Source organism: Lepus europaeus, chromosome 4 (assembly GCF_033115175.1).
Source record: "Lepus europaeus isolate LE1 chromosome 4, mLepTim1.pri, whole genome shotgun sequence".
Classification (NCBI taxonomy): domain Eukaryota; kingdom Metazoa; phylum Chordata; class Mammalia; order Lagomorpha; family Leporidae; genus Lepus; species Lepus europaeus.
Genome location: NC_084830.1, coordinates 44,715,751 through 44,731,446, shown reverse-complemented (window position 1 = coordinate 44,731,446; position 15,696 = coordinate 44,715,751). Strand labels below are relative to the sequence as shown.

The window sequence follows — 15,696 nt, the reverse complement described above, 5'->3', positions numbered from 1 at the left end:
GGGTCTTCTGTGAGAGTGGCAGGGAAGTGGAGTAGTCGGGACTCAAATCTGGCACTCTGCTATGGGATGCGGGTATCCCAAGTAAAGACTTAACTGCTGTGCCAGTGCTCCAGGTCATCCACTTTCAGAAATAATTATCAAGCTTGAGGTACTTTGCTAGATGCTGGAGCTGAAGCAGCCTAAAGTTAGTGGGGGAGAATGACATTAATCAAATTATTAGTGAAATACATGATTGTAAGGGAAGAGTAGACAGTACGATGGGCAAGCATTTCTAACAGAGGGACATCTGAGCTTTGAGGTAAGAAGATGGGAGAGCAAGGGAGGCAGAAGAATGCCAGGTGAGAATGAAGAACTGAAAGTAATTCTTTGTGACAGAGTTGGAGAGAATGAGAGCAATGCTAACATTAGGATGAGATCAGGTTGCAAAAATAAGTAGGAACCAGAGCATGCTTGTTGTCATATGTAAGGTTAGTTCAATGCAGATGAATCTGGTACTCACTATTCTCTGCTGCCACTCATTGCACAAGTTTGGGTGAGGTTTATCTGATCACTGTCAACTGAGAGTGAGTCTCTGTTGATGAGGAGATTTTGTGGCTGAGTGGTAGCATCGATGTGAGTTTGTTAGAATCATAGCTACAATTTGCCTTTTAGTTTCTGATACTGAGTGTACTGAAATTGCTTAAAGGTGTTATGGCAGAGGGGCTGATTTGGGGGTTAGTGAGCCTGATTTGAAGCTGGCTTCTTTGACTACATGGCTTTGTTTAGGTAACAATCTCTGTGTCTCGGGTGTCTATCAAATGGGATCTGGTTCCTTGGGTTGTTGGAAGGACTGACTGGCAATCCATGGAAGGAGTTAACTCAGTGCCTGACACTCAGTGGTCCTTCAGTGGCTGTTAACTGTCGTTGTAGTTCTCTAACGTTAATTTCACTGGCTCAATATGCTCTCTTCATCTTGTTTCAATTGGTAAGGTCTTACTCTCATTACTCTATATTATCTTTATGTGTCACTTAATCAAAGTTGGATAGCATGGGAAGAGTATGGGATAAACTGATTGCAGCATTGCGTCTCTAGGCTCAGTGTTAAGTCATCTGAGATCCTGAATGAGCCAACCAAAGTGATCACCCTTGCATAATTTTGCAGGATTTATTATGTCTTGCTTAACTGACTTTGTTTTCTCATGTTAGGTAGATTTGGGGGATGAATAGTCCTTTACTTATAAGCAGTTGTTTTAGAACTTAAAACGTTTTTAAAATTATGCCAAAGATCTTTTTTTTTTTTTTTTTTAAATTTATTTATTTGAGAGACAGAATTCTAGATGAGAGAGGAAGAGTCAAAGAGAGAGATCTTCCATCTGCTGGTTCACTCCCCAAGTGGCCACAACGGCTGGAGCTGGGCTGAGCCAGGATATTCTTCCAGGTCTCCCATGTGGGTGCAGGGGCCCAAACACTTGGGCCATCTTCATTGCTTTCCCAGGTGCGTTAGCAGAGAGCTGGATTGGAAGTGGAGCAGCCCACCCCAGAAGCAGCAGTTTTTATACCCTACTTAGAACCTGCCTTTGATTATGAGATAAAACATGGATTTTTCAAGTAAGGCACTGATTTTGATTGAAATTAGTTTAAGAATATTTGTTAATGTAATAGGAATGGGTGGTTTTCAAATTTCAACTCACAAAAAAGCTAGCTTTAGCAGTTTGTTCTGTGTTTTGGATGTCCAGAAGTTTTCTGATGTGGCATTTGGCTTCTTAGCAGTTTTGCCAGAGGTATGTTCTTAGGTATTTAGTTGTGTTTCCCCTTTTATACAGGATTTGTCCTACTACTGTTGTTTGGAGTTGAAAGGCAAAGAGGAAGAAATACTAAAGGCACTTTCTCAGATGTGTAGCATGGACACAGGTAATCTTATTTCAAAGCTGGATTGTATGTTACTTTTGTATATTTGCTCGTTTCATGAACAAGTATCTACTGGAAGCCTTTTGGAATTTAAGCATAGATAAAAATGGGTGAGACAGTTCTTGTTCCCCATGACTGTGTTAAGAAATTTGGGGTTGTATTTAAATCATGTGTAACATTGTCAAGGGTAGAGTGGGAGATTGTTGTTCTGATGGAGTGAAGAAACTTCTCTCTTAGGTAGGGAGAAACTCAAAACTCATTAAATTAAAAAATTTAATTCTTATTCATTTAATAAATAATTATTTTAAGATTTTATTTATTTGCTTAAAAGTCAGAGTTACAGAGAGGCAGAGAGAGAGAGAGAGAGAGAGAGAGAGAGAGAGAGAGAGGTCGTCTATCCGCTGGCTCACTCCCTAAATTGCCACAATGGCCAGAGCTGGGCCGATCTGAAACCAGGGACCTGGAGCTTCATCTGGGTCTGCCACGTGGGTGCAGGGACCCAAACACTTGATCTGTCTTATGCTGCCTTCCCAGGCACACCTGCAGGGAGCTGGATGGAAAGTGGAGCAGCTGGGACTCGAATCGGCATCCATACGGGATGCTGGCACTGCAGGTAGTGCTACACCACAGCACCAGACCGTTAAAACATATTTATTGAGAACTTCCTGTATACCAGGCTTTCATCTAAGCAGTGATCCACACCAAAGCTTCATCTGCTGTGGAGACAGACAGTGAATAGGCAGTGTGGCTCTCAAGAAACTTTCCTGTACTCTCAACCCTGAGGATCATGGGGTTTTCTCTTGTTTGTGTCAGGACTGACCTTTGCAGCAGTGCACTGCTTATCTGGAAAGCGCCAGGGAAGTCTCATGCTTTACCGGGCAAATAAGTATCCCAGGGAGGTGCTTGGGCCTGCTACGTTTATTTGGAGGGCTGAGACGACCCCCAGGGACCCTTCTGAGAGCCGGCAGCTGTGGATCTGGCTTCATCCAACTCTTAAACAGGTATCGTCTTTGGGGTTATTTTCCTGTCCTTCTGTTATTAAATTCTTCAGTACTGTAAAAATGTACAGAGTGTGGAAGTCTGGTTGACAGTTTGATATTTAAACACAGGGGATTCTGAAGGAAGCGATTTTTTGCAGGGAGGTCAAAACACTTTATTGAATTTGTGGGGTGAGGGAACTTGAAGATGCACCAATGCTAACTGGAATCCCACCTCCTCAGCTGGGAACTGCTTAGCATCACTGTCCCTGGGGAAAAAGAGGGGAAGCAATATATATTCTTTAAATTTTTATTTAAAAAAATTTTATTATAAAATATGTAGTTGACAAAGATGGAATATTCAAGATGTACAGTATGATGACCTGATGGATGTATACATTGTATGATGATTACCACAGTGAAATTGACCCCTCCACTACCACTCATGCTATACATTAGATGAAGGAGTTCAGTATACAGAATGAGGCAAATCCTGACCTTTTGTTTTTTTAGTAGATCATAAGCAGAAGTAAAAAATGAAAAGCAACCGTGTTATTGTTAGTTATTTGGAATACTGTATTTGGATTACCGCTTCCACCTTGTTGGAATGGTTCACTGGTATCTAGCTGCTTGCTAGAGCCTATTTGATAGTGAGAAGCTATAATTCTGATGGTTTTTGATACTGCATTTAGCTTAGCTAAATAGCATACTCACTGCTTTTACAATAGGCTTTAAATTTTCTCCTTAGACTTGTTCTTTGTTTCTTTTTTTATACATTTGGTAAAACTGGTCATGTTGTTTTCATAATTGATATTTAGTTCTTTTTTTGTCTAAGGGCCATATACTTCCCAATTAGGAAAGCCAAAAGAGCTTTTTCTGATGATGATAAATTTAGTATAATTTGTGAAGGGATAAAAATGTGCATTATTTAAAGAGGTAAAAACATAATAAACTTGCAGTAGTGTGCTTATTTCAGAATGTGAAAGTAAATGTGTACGTCTCTCCATAGGATATCTTAGAGGAAATAAAAACAGTGTGCCAGTGTACGGAACCTATCAGGCCGACTTTGGGCATCCCCGACCCGCTCCAGACACAGTCTCAGGACCAGGCTGAAGTGCCAGTGGAACAAACTGGCAAGAAAAGAAAGAGAAAAGACGAAGGGGAGATTGTTAAACCAATAAAAAAAGTGATTGGTGATGGAACTAGAGACCCACACCAACCATACGCTTGGCTCTCCCTGACCACAGGCATTCTGATCAGGTACGAGTGTGAGTTCACTCTGAACCCTCTGGACACTTTCGGTGAGGCCTCCCCTCGTGCCGGGGGCACAGGCTTTGTATATGATGGAATTTCCCCTTTAAGACCTCTTCTCTCTTCCAGTGACTTGACGATGGAGATGAACAGATTCCGGCTGATTGGCCCTCTCTCCCACTCCATCCTGACGGAGGCTCTGAAGGCTGCTCCTGTCCACACTGTAAGAGTAAACGTGACTGTGAGGTCATTCTAGTCCTGTTTTTTTTGGTAGATTTGTGAAACCTATACCGGTACATAGCCTGGTAGCATCTCAAGCCGTAGCTTTTAAACCAGGGGTCGGGAATGTGAGGCCAGCGAAATCACTTGCTCTGGCCCTGCCAAGGCAACTGTGGGGGTGGCTGGAAATTCAGTGAATCTGCAGCAGGCTAATTTTTAAGTGGATAATTTTGTGTGGCCTGCAGATAAATGTTATAAATGTCTAAATGGCCCTTGGCAGTAAAAAGGTTTGCCACTACTGGTAGAATATAGAGAGACGTTAGCGGAGGAATCTGGTGCTGGGAGTGCTGCTCTGTTTGTTTGTCTGCTTAGTGCAAGTAGCCGTTCAGTGCCTGTGCCTCTCACAGATTGGACGTGTTCAAACACAAAGGACTTGACAAAGTTTGTGGAGGAACTGAAAGATTTCATTGTGTTGTAAAAAAATTTGAAATCCATGCACTGAAGGGGTCTTCTGAAAATTCATGGAAAAATGCACATTATGAGAAAACTGTGTGCGTAGCCAGGTTGATCTTTTAATAACGTATTCACAATATGTTTCTTCGTGATGAAAAGTGTTTGAACAACTCCTCATTGTGTTCAAGATGAAATCCAGAGGTCGTATTGCGACCTGCATAACCTCATGCCTTCCTGCCATAGTGCCCTCTTATCTCCTCTCCTGCACTTTGGCTTCGCTGGTCTCTCGGGTTTGCAAATGTGTCTCTTCCCATCCCCAGAGCCTTAGTGCTTGTTTTTGTTTCCTGCTTGCCCTAGCACTCTGCCTGCAGGTCCTCTGCTTGGCTGAGGCTTTCTCGTCCTTCAAGGTTCAGTCTGTTTCCCTGCAGACCCCTGCCCCGATCCCCCAAGTGAAGGTAATCCCTCCTCTTGTGTTCAGAACGTCCCCCCAATTCATACAGATTTGTCTGTGGTTTTGTAAGGTCCACTGTGAGCTTCATGATGGCTGGGTACTCCTCACTCTGTCCCTGGTGCTTAGAGCTTGGCACAGGAAAGGTACCTCACAGTAGGGCTAAGATGTGACATCTGCGTCTATAAGGTTTGGTTCTAGATTTCCTGGAGTTTTGGCCCCCGGGTTTCTTTGTGTAAGAGGCACCTATGTTACAAGTTCCTCTTTCGGCTCTGTAGGACGGCTGCCTACTTCAGTGAACCGCAGTGTGAATGGTGGCTGCAGGTTCTTGTGCACTCCTGAGAATTTGTGAAGCCTTGCCCAATTCTTAATTCTGTCTGGAAAAAATGACAGGGAAATGCTTGTGCCTCTTACTCCACATTTCCAGGAATACTGTGGTAATATTAGAGGGAACTTTACTAGGCTTGTGGATAAATGGAATTAAAGGATAAGTTTACTTTAGTACAAAAACTTTGATAGGTGCTTTGGTTTGCCTTTGGTGAGGAACATTTCATTGTTGAGCTGGAGGTGATGAAGCTGGTGACCGGGAAGGAGAAGCTCAGAGCCTGTCTCGTCCATCCTGTGTTCAGGAGACTGAGCGTGAAGTGCGTAGTGTGGCTGGTCTTGAGAGTAGTACAGTGCCACATCCTTGCCTCTAATTAGAAGGGCAGCCCTGTTAAATAGGGTGGCATGCTCCCTGCTTCCCACCATAAGACACTCATTGTCACCCACAGGAGAGAGAAAGGTGTGGCTGAGATCACAAGCAGCCCAGAGTGAGTGAGTCTGATTCCCTGTTGGTCTGCTGAGCAGGAGTTGCTGTTTTTCAGGAGGGCCAGGACACGGAGGAGACGCCTCACCACTGGTGGATGGAAGCCTGTAAGAATCCTGACAGCGTGTGCCTTCATCGCAAACAAGAAGCCGTTTTTGAATTGTTGGGAGGTATCTGGGGCTACTAGGGTGTCCTCGGGAGGAAGGGGGGAGTGGGAAGTTTGCAGCTGGGCTTCCCACTTGGGGCTCTTGGTTACCACACAGCACTACAAGCAGGTAGGAGAGGGGCTGACCTCAGAGGATGACTTTGTTCATGTTTGTTTAAGGAAGCACAAGCAGGGGCGATGTCAGTCTTGTAGATAACTGGCACTGAGATATTCTAGATAAGTGCACCTGCCTGGTCCTTGCCTGCCCATGTCGCCCTTGTGCTCATAGCTGCCATAGTCATCACTGATGGATTGAAGTTAATGGGTTTTTGGTTTTTTCACAGGAAGCTTCACTCTTTTTTTTTTTTTTTAAAGATTTATTTATTTATTTGAAAGTCAGAGTTACACTGAGAGAGATGCAGAGAGAGAGAAAGAGGTCTTCCACCCACTGGTTCACTCCCCAGTTGGCCACAATAGCTAGAGCTGCGCCAATCTGAAGCCAGGAGGTTATTCCGGGTCTCCCATGCAGGTGCAGGGGCCCAAGGACTTGGGTCATCTGCTGCTGCTTTCCCAGGCCATAGCAGAGAGCTGGATTGGAAATGGAACAGCCTGTTCTTGAACTGGCATCCGTATGGGATGCTGGCACTGCAGGCGGCAGCTTTACCCGCTACACCACAGCGCTGGCCCCTTGGAAGCTTCACTCTTGATGAATGGTTAATTTATTCTCTGCAAGTACCAATGGTGGAAAAGGAACACATGTTTAAAAATAATTAGGCCAAGAAGACTGTTTCTTTTCTTTTAAAGATGTATTTATTTATTTGAAAAGGAGTTAGAGAGAGGGGGGAGAGATCTTGCATTTGCTGATTCATTTCCCAAATGGCCACAATGGCCAGGGCTGGACCAGGCCAAAGCCAGGAGCTTCATCCAAGTTTCCCATGTGGGTGGCAGGGGCCTAAGCACTTGGGCTATTTTCTGCTGTTTTCCTAGACACGTTAGCAGGGAGCTGGATCAGAAGCAGAGCAGCCAGGGGTCAAACTGATGCCTGTGGGATGCTGGCATTTTAGGCAGTGGCCTGATTCGCTGTGCCACACGCCAGACCCCAAGAAGAATGTCTCATCAGAAAAACTGAAAGACTGGAAAATATGAGCAAAGATGTGTGTACAGTGAATGAGTCCGTGTAATTTGGGGTTTTTGATTTTGTTTTGTTAAAGGAATAACATCACCAGCAGAAATTCCAGCAGGTACTATCCTGGGATTGACAATTGGGGATCCTCGAATAAATTTGCCCCAAAAGAGGACCAAAGCTTCAACCAATCCAGAGAAATGCCTAGGTAAAGTTCTTAAAACATCCCTGGTTTTCCTTTTTTTTGAGCAGTCCCATCCCATTAGAGAAGTTCTCTTTCTGACACCTCTACTATAATTTCACCTGTGAAAATTCAGGGGCTCTTTACCTGCCCACAAAGCTAGCATCATAGAAGCAGATGGTATGTGTGAAAGTGTCTTAGCTGTAAAACATGTAGCTGTATCCCTCTGTCATATATGCTTTTCTGAGCTCTCTACTTTTTAGTGTCTAGTAAAACCTGACTCTGCAAACTGGAATCTGTAAATGTCTGGCGATTCAGAATTTTAACTGTGAGGAAGGGCTCCGCACCTGCAGCTGGTCTTGTGCTCAGTGGAAGCCTCTGTCTGACCATACAGATGATCCAGGTTCGAATCCTGGCAAGGCCATTCCAGGTGCTGAAGTATCAGATGCATGATTTAGACTGAAGAGACAGTGATTTGCTGGGGTGGTCTTAGGAGGTGGGGAGGGGCTGGCTAAAACCTTTTGTCTGATCTGGGATTGGCAGCATATGTAATGTCTCATTGTATTTACTGTCGTTCAAACACGATTAATTGGAATAGTTCTTCAAATTACTTTGTGAATTTTTGTATAAAAAGCGTATGTGTGTGTTGTAACAACTTTAGCTTTTTAAAAAAATTTTTTAATGTCTACATGTAGTTAGCCAGCTTCTTAAGAGGGTATTACATTAATTACCCTGAGAACTTCACATAAAAAGTGGACTGGATGAGAGTGGAGGTTGAAGATTATACAAGTAAGTTAGTTAATTATGGAGCCTAAGACTTTAATCAGTGAGTTATTGCCTCTTTTTTTTTTTTTTTTTTTTTTTTTTTTTAATGCAGTGTGGTCTGATGCAGCCCTAAAAATTGTAGCATCCACTGCACCATTAATTGTTGACTGTCATCATCATCCTAAAGCCATAGTTAAACTCTGCCCAGTTTCTTTTACTACCTCAAATCTATTTTTTGGAATGAAGCATTTATGCATTGAATCCTTTCTAAGTCTTAACTTGAATGTGGTCAAGGAATATTAAAGTCTGCCTTGAAAAACATGACTTAATTGCTGCTATAAAAGCTTACTATCTTGTTAACGTAGTATTTCAAGAAAACCTGTTTCATGTAACTTCTTTGAAGAAGTGTTTTATTTGGCATGTGAGCTACATACAGAACTAACTTTTAAAGGAATCAGTATTAAAGCGATATTAAATTTGACATCTCAGACGATAATTCAGAACGAGAACTAGAAATAAACTTTGATTAATCCCTGAAGCGCCAGTGTCACAGTGATCTGAAAGCCGGTTCTCTGACATAACTCCAGCCTGCCTTTCTGTAGTTGAAGCCATTCTGTGCCTTGGGCAGAACAGACCAGTTCTGGTGCTGCTTGAACATTAAAGAAGGGATTGCCTGACTCGGATCAGAAGCACAAACTTTTTGTCTTCTTGTGTGTCCTGGGCATTGGCGTGCTTTTAAAAGGGAAGGCATGTGAAAAACCTGAAGTGAGAATGCTTATCCTAGATGCTGTGGCAAAAGTTTGCTTAATCCTGTGTGTCTTGAGTATGAATTAAATATTAACATTCTGTTTCTGCAAATCTTTTAACAATTTCATTAACACAACATTTTGCCATGTAAGTAACTGGCTTTCTAGAAAGCCTAAGTTCCACTGTACTGTTTGTTAATTTTTGTTCTCCTTAGCATTTGCTGATTTGTTTTGAGAGATTATTTTACCTAGACTTCGCCTGCCTGACAGGGATTTCTTGATTGTGCTCATATGCTTTAGGTCATATGACTTTGCCATACGACCCAAAGCATGCCAGATGCCCATTTCCCCTTAGGAGGAAGGTGGGAGGTTATCCCTTTACTCTTTGCAGCTCTCACAGTCTGCAGTTGACTTTCAGAAATGCCCAGGTGGTAGTCATTTTGTCACAACTTCTGTTTCTGCTCCTGGGAGAAAAACTACACAAACCCAAATAATTTCAGTTCAGCTGCTCACCTTTAATTGTCCTGCCTGTTTACTTAACTCTAGAGTGGATTCGAAAGCTGTAACTTGGGTTTTATTTGATTCCAAAATGATAAAGCCTTATAGAAGTTTCCCTTGCTTCTCTTAAATAAAATTAATTGAATTTTTAAATTTAATTTTATTTATTTGAAAGACAAAATTACAGAGAGAGGTAGAGAGAGAGAGAGAGAGAGAAAGGTCTTCCATCCGCTGGTTTGCTCCCCAAATGGCCACAGTGGCCAGAGCTGAGCCAATCCAAAGCCAGGAGTCAGGAGCTTTTTCTAGGTTTCCACGTTGGTGCAGGGGCCCAAGGACTTGGGTTGTCATCTACTGCTTTCCCAGGCCATAGCAGAGAGCTGGATTGGAAGTGGAGCAGCTAGGACTTGAACCAGTGCCTATATGGAATGCCGGTGCTGCAGGCCGGGGCTTTAACCTGCTGCACCACAGCACCGGGCCTCAGAGAGAAAGGTCTTCCTTTCCGGTGGTTCACCCCCCAAATGGCCGCTATGGCCGGCGTGCTGCACCGATCTGAAGCCAGGAGCCAGGTGCTTCCTCCTCCTGGTCTCCCATGCAGAGCCCAAGCACTTGGGCCATCCTCCACTGCACTCCCAGGCCACAGCAGAGAGCTGGCCTGGAAGAGGAGCAGCCGGGACAGAACCGACTCCCCAACTGGGACTAGAACCCGGAGTGCCGGTGCTGCAGGCGGAGGATTAGCCTAATGAGCCACGGTGCTGGCTGCCAGGCCTGTTTTAAGAGTGTTTAAATTTAACATTTGATGATCTTTAAATATATTTAAGAAAGGAGGAAACAAGTAATTTCCTCAGTCTCCAAGTCACAAATCTAGTTAATATTATCAATTTGAAGACTCTGGTCTGGGTATGAAAAGAAAGTACTTTATGTGAGCCTCAGGGGAAGGACTCAGATGTTCAGAAATCGCAGTCAAGCTCATGGTCATCCTAAGCCTGTGCAGATGTGCGCGCTGACCCAGCTGGTCCTGTTCTCAGCCTCCCCCAGCAGACACTTGACCTAAAAGGGCCTTCCCCTTTGCCCTCAGGCATGTTTCACTTTGTTTGTTTGTTTGTTTGTTTTTTTTGACAGGCAGAGTGGACAGTGAGAGAGAGACAGAAAGTTCTTCCTTTTGCCCTTGGTTCACCCTCCAATGGCCGCCGCGGTAGGCGCGCTGCGGCCGGCGCACCGTGCTGATCCGATGGCAGGAGCCAGGTGCTTCTCCTGGTCTCCCATGGGGTGCAGGGCCCAAGAACTTGGGCCATCCTCCACTGCACTCCCAGGCCACAGCAGAGAGCTGGCCTGGAAGAGGGGCAACCGGGACAGGATCGGTGCCCCGACTGGGACTAGAACCCGGTGTGCTGGCGCCGCTAGGCGGAGGATTAGCCTAGTGAGCCGCGGCGCTGGCCTCACTTTGTTTTAAAAACACTTTTTGGGCCAGCACTGTGACGTAGTGGGTAAAGCCACCTCCTGCAGTGCTGGCATCCAATGTGGGCACGGGTTCAAGTTCCGGCTGCTCCACTTCCAATCCAGCTCTCTGTTATGGCCTGGGAAAGCAGTAGAAGATGGCCCAAGTTCTTGGGCCCCTGCAACCTTATGGAAGACCTGGAAGAAACTCCTGGCTCCTGGTTTTGGATTGGTGCAGCTCCAGCCATTGTGGCCAACTGGGGGGTGAACCAGCAGATGGAAGACCTCCCTCTCTTTCTGCCTCTCCTCTCTAACTTTGCCTTTCAAATAAGTAAATATTTTTTTAAAAAGACTATTTTTTAGAGCAGTTTTCAGTTTATTGCAAAATTGAGCAGAGGTACAGCAAGTTCCCATATTCCCCTGCCCCGACACGGGCACAGCCGCTCCATAGTCAACGCCCTCCCCAGAGTGATTCTGCTTGTGACCATCCAGAGCTGACACTGGTACCTCATTATCACCCAGAGCCCATAGTTTACAGGAGGCTCGCTCTTGATGATGCACATCCTGTGGGTTTTGACAAATGCAGACTGATGCGTGTCCATCATTATCCCGCAGAGGCTCTGGGGATCCTCTGTGCCTGCTTCTTTGTCCTGACTTCCCTGCCGACTCCTGTAGATGACCATTGAGCCTTTTACTGTCTCTTTCATTTTTCCTTTCCAGAATATCCTGTAGCTGGAATCATGCAGTGTGTAGTCTTTTAAAACTGGCTTCTTTCTCTTAGCAGTCTGTATGTGTCTTTTCACAGCCTGAGAACTCATTTCCTTTTAGCATTGTGTAAGATTCTGTTGTCTGGATGTACCACCTCCTTTGTCTGTTTATTTGTTTTTGAGAAAAGATGAGGCAGTGCTAGCCCATGTCTTTATACCCTATGTATCACCGTCTCTTTTGGCCACAGCTTGGTCTGAATCCAATCCCAGTTCTGCTGCTCAAATCCATGGCAGGCTCCCCAGGAGAGTGCTCGGGGTGGGGCTGCAGCTTGGTGGGTGGAGGCGGAGCTTGTGTGCTCCAGGCAGACTGTGTGAGCCTGGGCAGCACACGGCACTGCCACCTTTGGCCCTTGCGCAAGGAAGAGCCGGTACTGAAGCATGGGCTGCTTTTCAGCAGCTGTCATCTCAGGCCTTTTCGTCCATTGAATTTTCTCTTTATTCTCCCAATCACTTCCAATTCGTTTTTTCCCCAGCCATCAGACCCACACAGGTGCGTGCCTTGAGTGACCTTTCTAGGTGGGCCTTAGAACAGCAGCCACAATTTTCATGTATTGTCTATGTGCTTTTTTTTTTTTTTTTTAATTGTTAAAAAAACTCCTCAGTTCAGCAAAATGAACTTTGGAAGTTCTTTTTCCTTCGTGATTAAAAGGCTGCATATAGGAAATGTCTTCTCTCAGTGTAGATGTTTGTCCACTAGACTATTTCTACCATTGTGTGGCTTATTTAAAGGGATGAAACAGTATGCTTCACAGAAAATATATTGATTTTAAAGAAGTGAAAAAAATGTTTTACAGAAATGAAAAAAAAATGAGTTACCAGAGATTTGAGACTTTTATTTATTTATTTATTTTTGACAGAGTTAGACAGTGAGAGAGAGAGGCAGAGAGAAAGGTCTTCCTTCCCTTTGGTTCACCCCACTAATGACCTCTATGGTGGGCACACTGTGCCGATCTGAAGCCAGGAGCCAGGCGCTTCCTCCTGGTCTCCCATGTGGGTGTAGGGCCCAAGCACTTGGACCATCCTCCACTGCCTTCTGGGGCCACAGCAGAGAGCTGGCCTGGAAGAGGAGCAACCAGGACAGAACCGGCGCCCCAACTGGGACTAGAACCCGGAGTACCGGCGCCACAGGTGGAAGATTAGCCCAGTGAGCCATGGCGCCGGCTGAGATATGGGACATTAAGAAGAGGATGGTACCCTGTTCTTCACTACCACTGGGCCATGAATGAAATACGAAGTCCTGAAGCCAGTGGTTAAAATACGGCTAATGTTTGTAATGTGGTATATTACAGAGGAATTGTTTGCCTCTCCAGGGGCTTCTGGAAGTTGTTGATTAATCTTAAGTGTGGGATTAGGCAGTTATTTAGAAGCAGTTTAATATTGTGATATTTGCATCTTACACATCAAAAAGTAAATATCAAAGGAAAACATTTAGGAGCCTTTGCTTTTTCATAGATTATGAAACCAACTATTTTAATTTCTTGTCAAGTAAATTCTTCAAAGAAGTTAAGTAAATGCCTATAAAACATTTCTTTGTCACAAAAGGTCTAACTGCTTCCAACATTTAGAGTTTGACTTCATTGATCTAAAGGATGTGATTTGAAGGCTATTTCTTTTCCCTCTTAGATAATGAGAAAGTTAGACAGCTGCTCCTGGAGGGTGTGCCTGTGGAGTGTACGCATAGCTTTATCTGGGACCAAGATATCTGTAAGAGTGTCACAGAGAATAAAATCCCGGATCAGGTAACTAATAGTGTAAGGATTACTGGGGAAGTCTTGAATGACAGGTGAAATTCATCATTCTAAAGACCACCAAAAGTTGCTTCACACCTGATAGACACCCATAGGCTTCATTTTATTTTCATACAACTTATGGATTTCTTACTCATGATGCATATTGGGCTTGTTTTCTGTTCATAGGGAAGAATGAGCTCTAGAAAAAGTGAATACAAAGACTTTTTTTTGAAGTGATAATCTCATAATTTCCAGAAGTTCTTCTTTTATTGTTTTTTCTCCTTAAATATTCTGTCATTAATTTTGTAATAATTGAGTTCCCATTAGGGCTAGACATTATATAAGTCCTTAGGACATGATTGAATAAGTAAAGGGTACTAAGGAGGCCTAAAGGAGGGAAACTGAGCCCAAACTAGGAACATTGAGGCCTGCTTCCTGGATGGGGGAACTGGTATTTAGACGGACTCAAAAGTGGGTGTTAGAATTAAGCAGACTTCTTGGGGACAGGGTTAAGGCTATAGGGGAAAAAGGGTTTCAGGAATTGAGAAGAGTGCAAGGTGCAAGGTCCCAGGCTGCAAACAGAGTGAGTGTTCATCAGTCTCTATGAGTATTCATGAGATCCAGGGGCTGGGAGCTGATGGTGAGACAGGAGATGAAACCCAAGACATAAAAAATCTTGAGATGTTGTAAGGATTTGGACTGAAGATGCAGGGCACTATTGAAGGTTTTTTTTTTTTTTTTTTTTTTTTTTTTATTTTTGACAGGCAGAGTGGACAGTGAGAGAGAGACAGAGAGAAAGGTCTTCCTTTTTTGCCGTTGGTTCACCCTCTAATGGCCGCCGCGGTAGCGCGCTGCGGCCGGCGCACCGCGCTGTTCCGATGGCAGGAGCCAGGTGCTTATCCTGGTCTCCCATGGGGTGCAGAGCCCAAACACTTGGGCCATCCTCCACTGCACTCCCTGGCCACAGCAGAGAGCTGGCCTGGAAGAGGGGCAACCGGGACAGGATCGGTGCCCCGACCGGGACTAGAACCCGGTGTGCCGGCGCCGCAAGGCGGAGGATTAGCCTGTTGAGCCACGGCGCCGGCTATTGAAGGTTTTAAGGCGGGCCATGGCGTGATAAGATTTCCCTGTGGCAGCCTGTGGAGGGTGGATTCGACTGGGGATGTGGTAGGGATGGGAGATGTGGAAGCTGGAGAGAGGATTATGGTTGGGCTGAAAAGAGACCCTTTAAATAATCCAGGTATGGCATGATGAAGGCTGGATTGTGACAGTGTGGCTAGAGTGGAGGGCTTGGGGCTTAATATATATTCCTGAAAGATGAAATTGATAGGGCTTGGTGGGTGGTTGGAAGAAGATAGAAGGGAGACTTGTAGATCAGCTCCTAACATAGTTTGGCTTATGATCTCAGCTAAAAGGGCCAGAGGCATGTCTGACTTGCTGATTCTAGAAAAGTAATTGGCACATAAGGAGTGCTCAGCAAATATTGGAATGGATGAATGAATGAATGGTGGGAATGGTGGCATCGTTCAGCCTGAGGGGAATGCAGGAGAGTGAATGCAGAAGGAAAGACAAATTCATTCTTGGATGAGTTGAGTTTGAGGGGCTATGGGGCTTCCTAGGAGGGAAAACTCATGGCCAGAGAGAACCTCTCCATGTTTTGGAATTAGCAATATGCAGATGGTAGTGGAAACTGGGGCAGAGGTTAGAAAGGACAGTTGTTCTAACTGGGGCAGAGGTTGGAAAGGACAGCATCCCGAGGTAGCAGTTAGACTAGTGCGGGGAGGCAGTGTTCTGGTGGCTTTCTAAGTGGAGTGGTTGTCCTCTCACCTACCTTTAACAGCTGCAAGTGGATGTTGTTATCCACTCCCTACTTTCCATTTAACAAATAACTTGTAGTATCTTCTATTTTAAATCTTTGATGCCTTCACAGCAGCCAGGGTAGTTTTCTAGTTGCATGTCCTTGAGAAGTTGTCATTTAAAAAAAAAGTATTTATTTATTTGAAAGGCAGAGTTAGAGAGGAAGAGACAGAGAGGGCTTCCATTCACTAGTTTACTTCCCAAATGGTTACAGCAGCTGGGGCTGGGCCAGGCTGAATCCGGGAACCTGGAACTCCATCTAGGTCTCCCACGTGGTGGCAGGGGCCTAAGTACTTGAACCATTTCCATTGTTTTTCCAAGCACATTAGCAGGGACCTGAATCAGAAATGGAGCAGCCTGGACTTGATCCAGCGCTTATAAGGGATTCTGGCCTTGCAGGTGGCAGC

The 15,696-nt window shown here is 44.7% G+C and overlaps 1 protein-coding gene across 1 annotated transcript in view; it reads left to right on the top strand.

Annotated features, from left to right (window-relative positions):
- Positions 1–15,696, top strand: part of POP1 (POP1 homolog, ribonuclease P/MRP subunit) — a 42,486-nt gene that overhangs the window by 13,945 nt on the left and 12,845 nt on the right. The window contains exons 6-12 of the mRNA XM_062188184.1: positions 1,803–1,890; positions 2,701–2,888; positions 3,874–4,124; positions 4,245–4,338; positions 6,102–6,213; positions 7,400–7,519; positions 13,326–13,441. Coding sequence (XP_062044168.1) covers positions 1,803–1,890; positions 2,701–2,888; positions 3,874–4,124; positions 4,245–4,338; positions 6,102–6,213; positions 7,400–7,519; positions 13,326–13,441 — 969 coding nt within the window. The remainder of the gene's footprint in view (positions 1–1,802; positions 1,891–2,700; positions 2,889–3,873; positions 4,125–4,244; positions 4,339–6,101; positions 6,214–7,399; positions 7,520–13,325; positions 13,442–15,696) is intronic.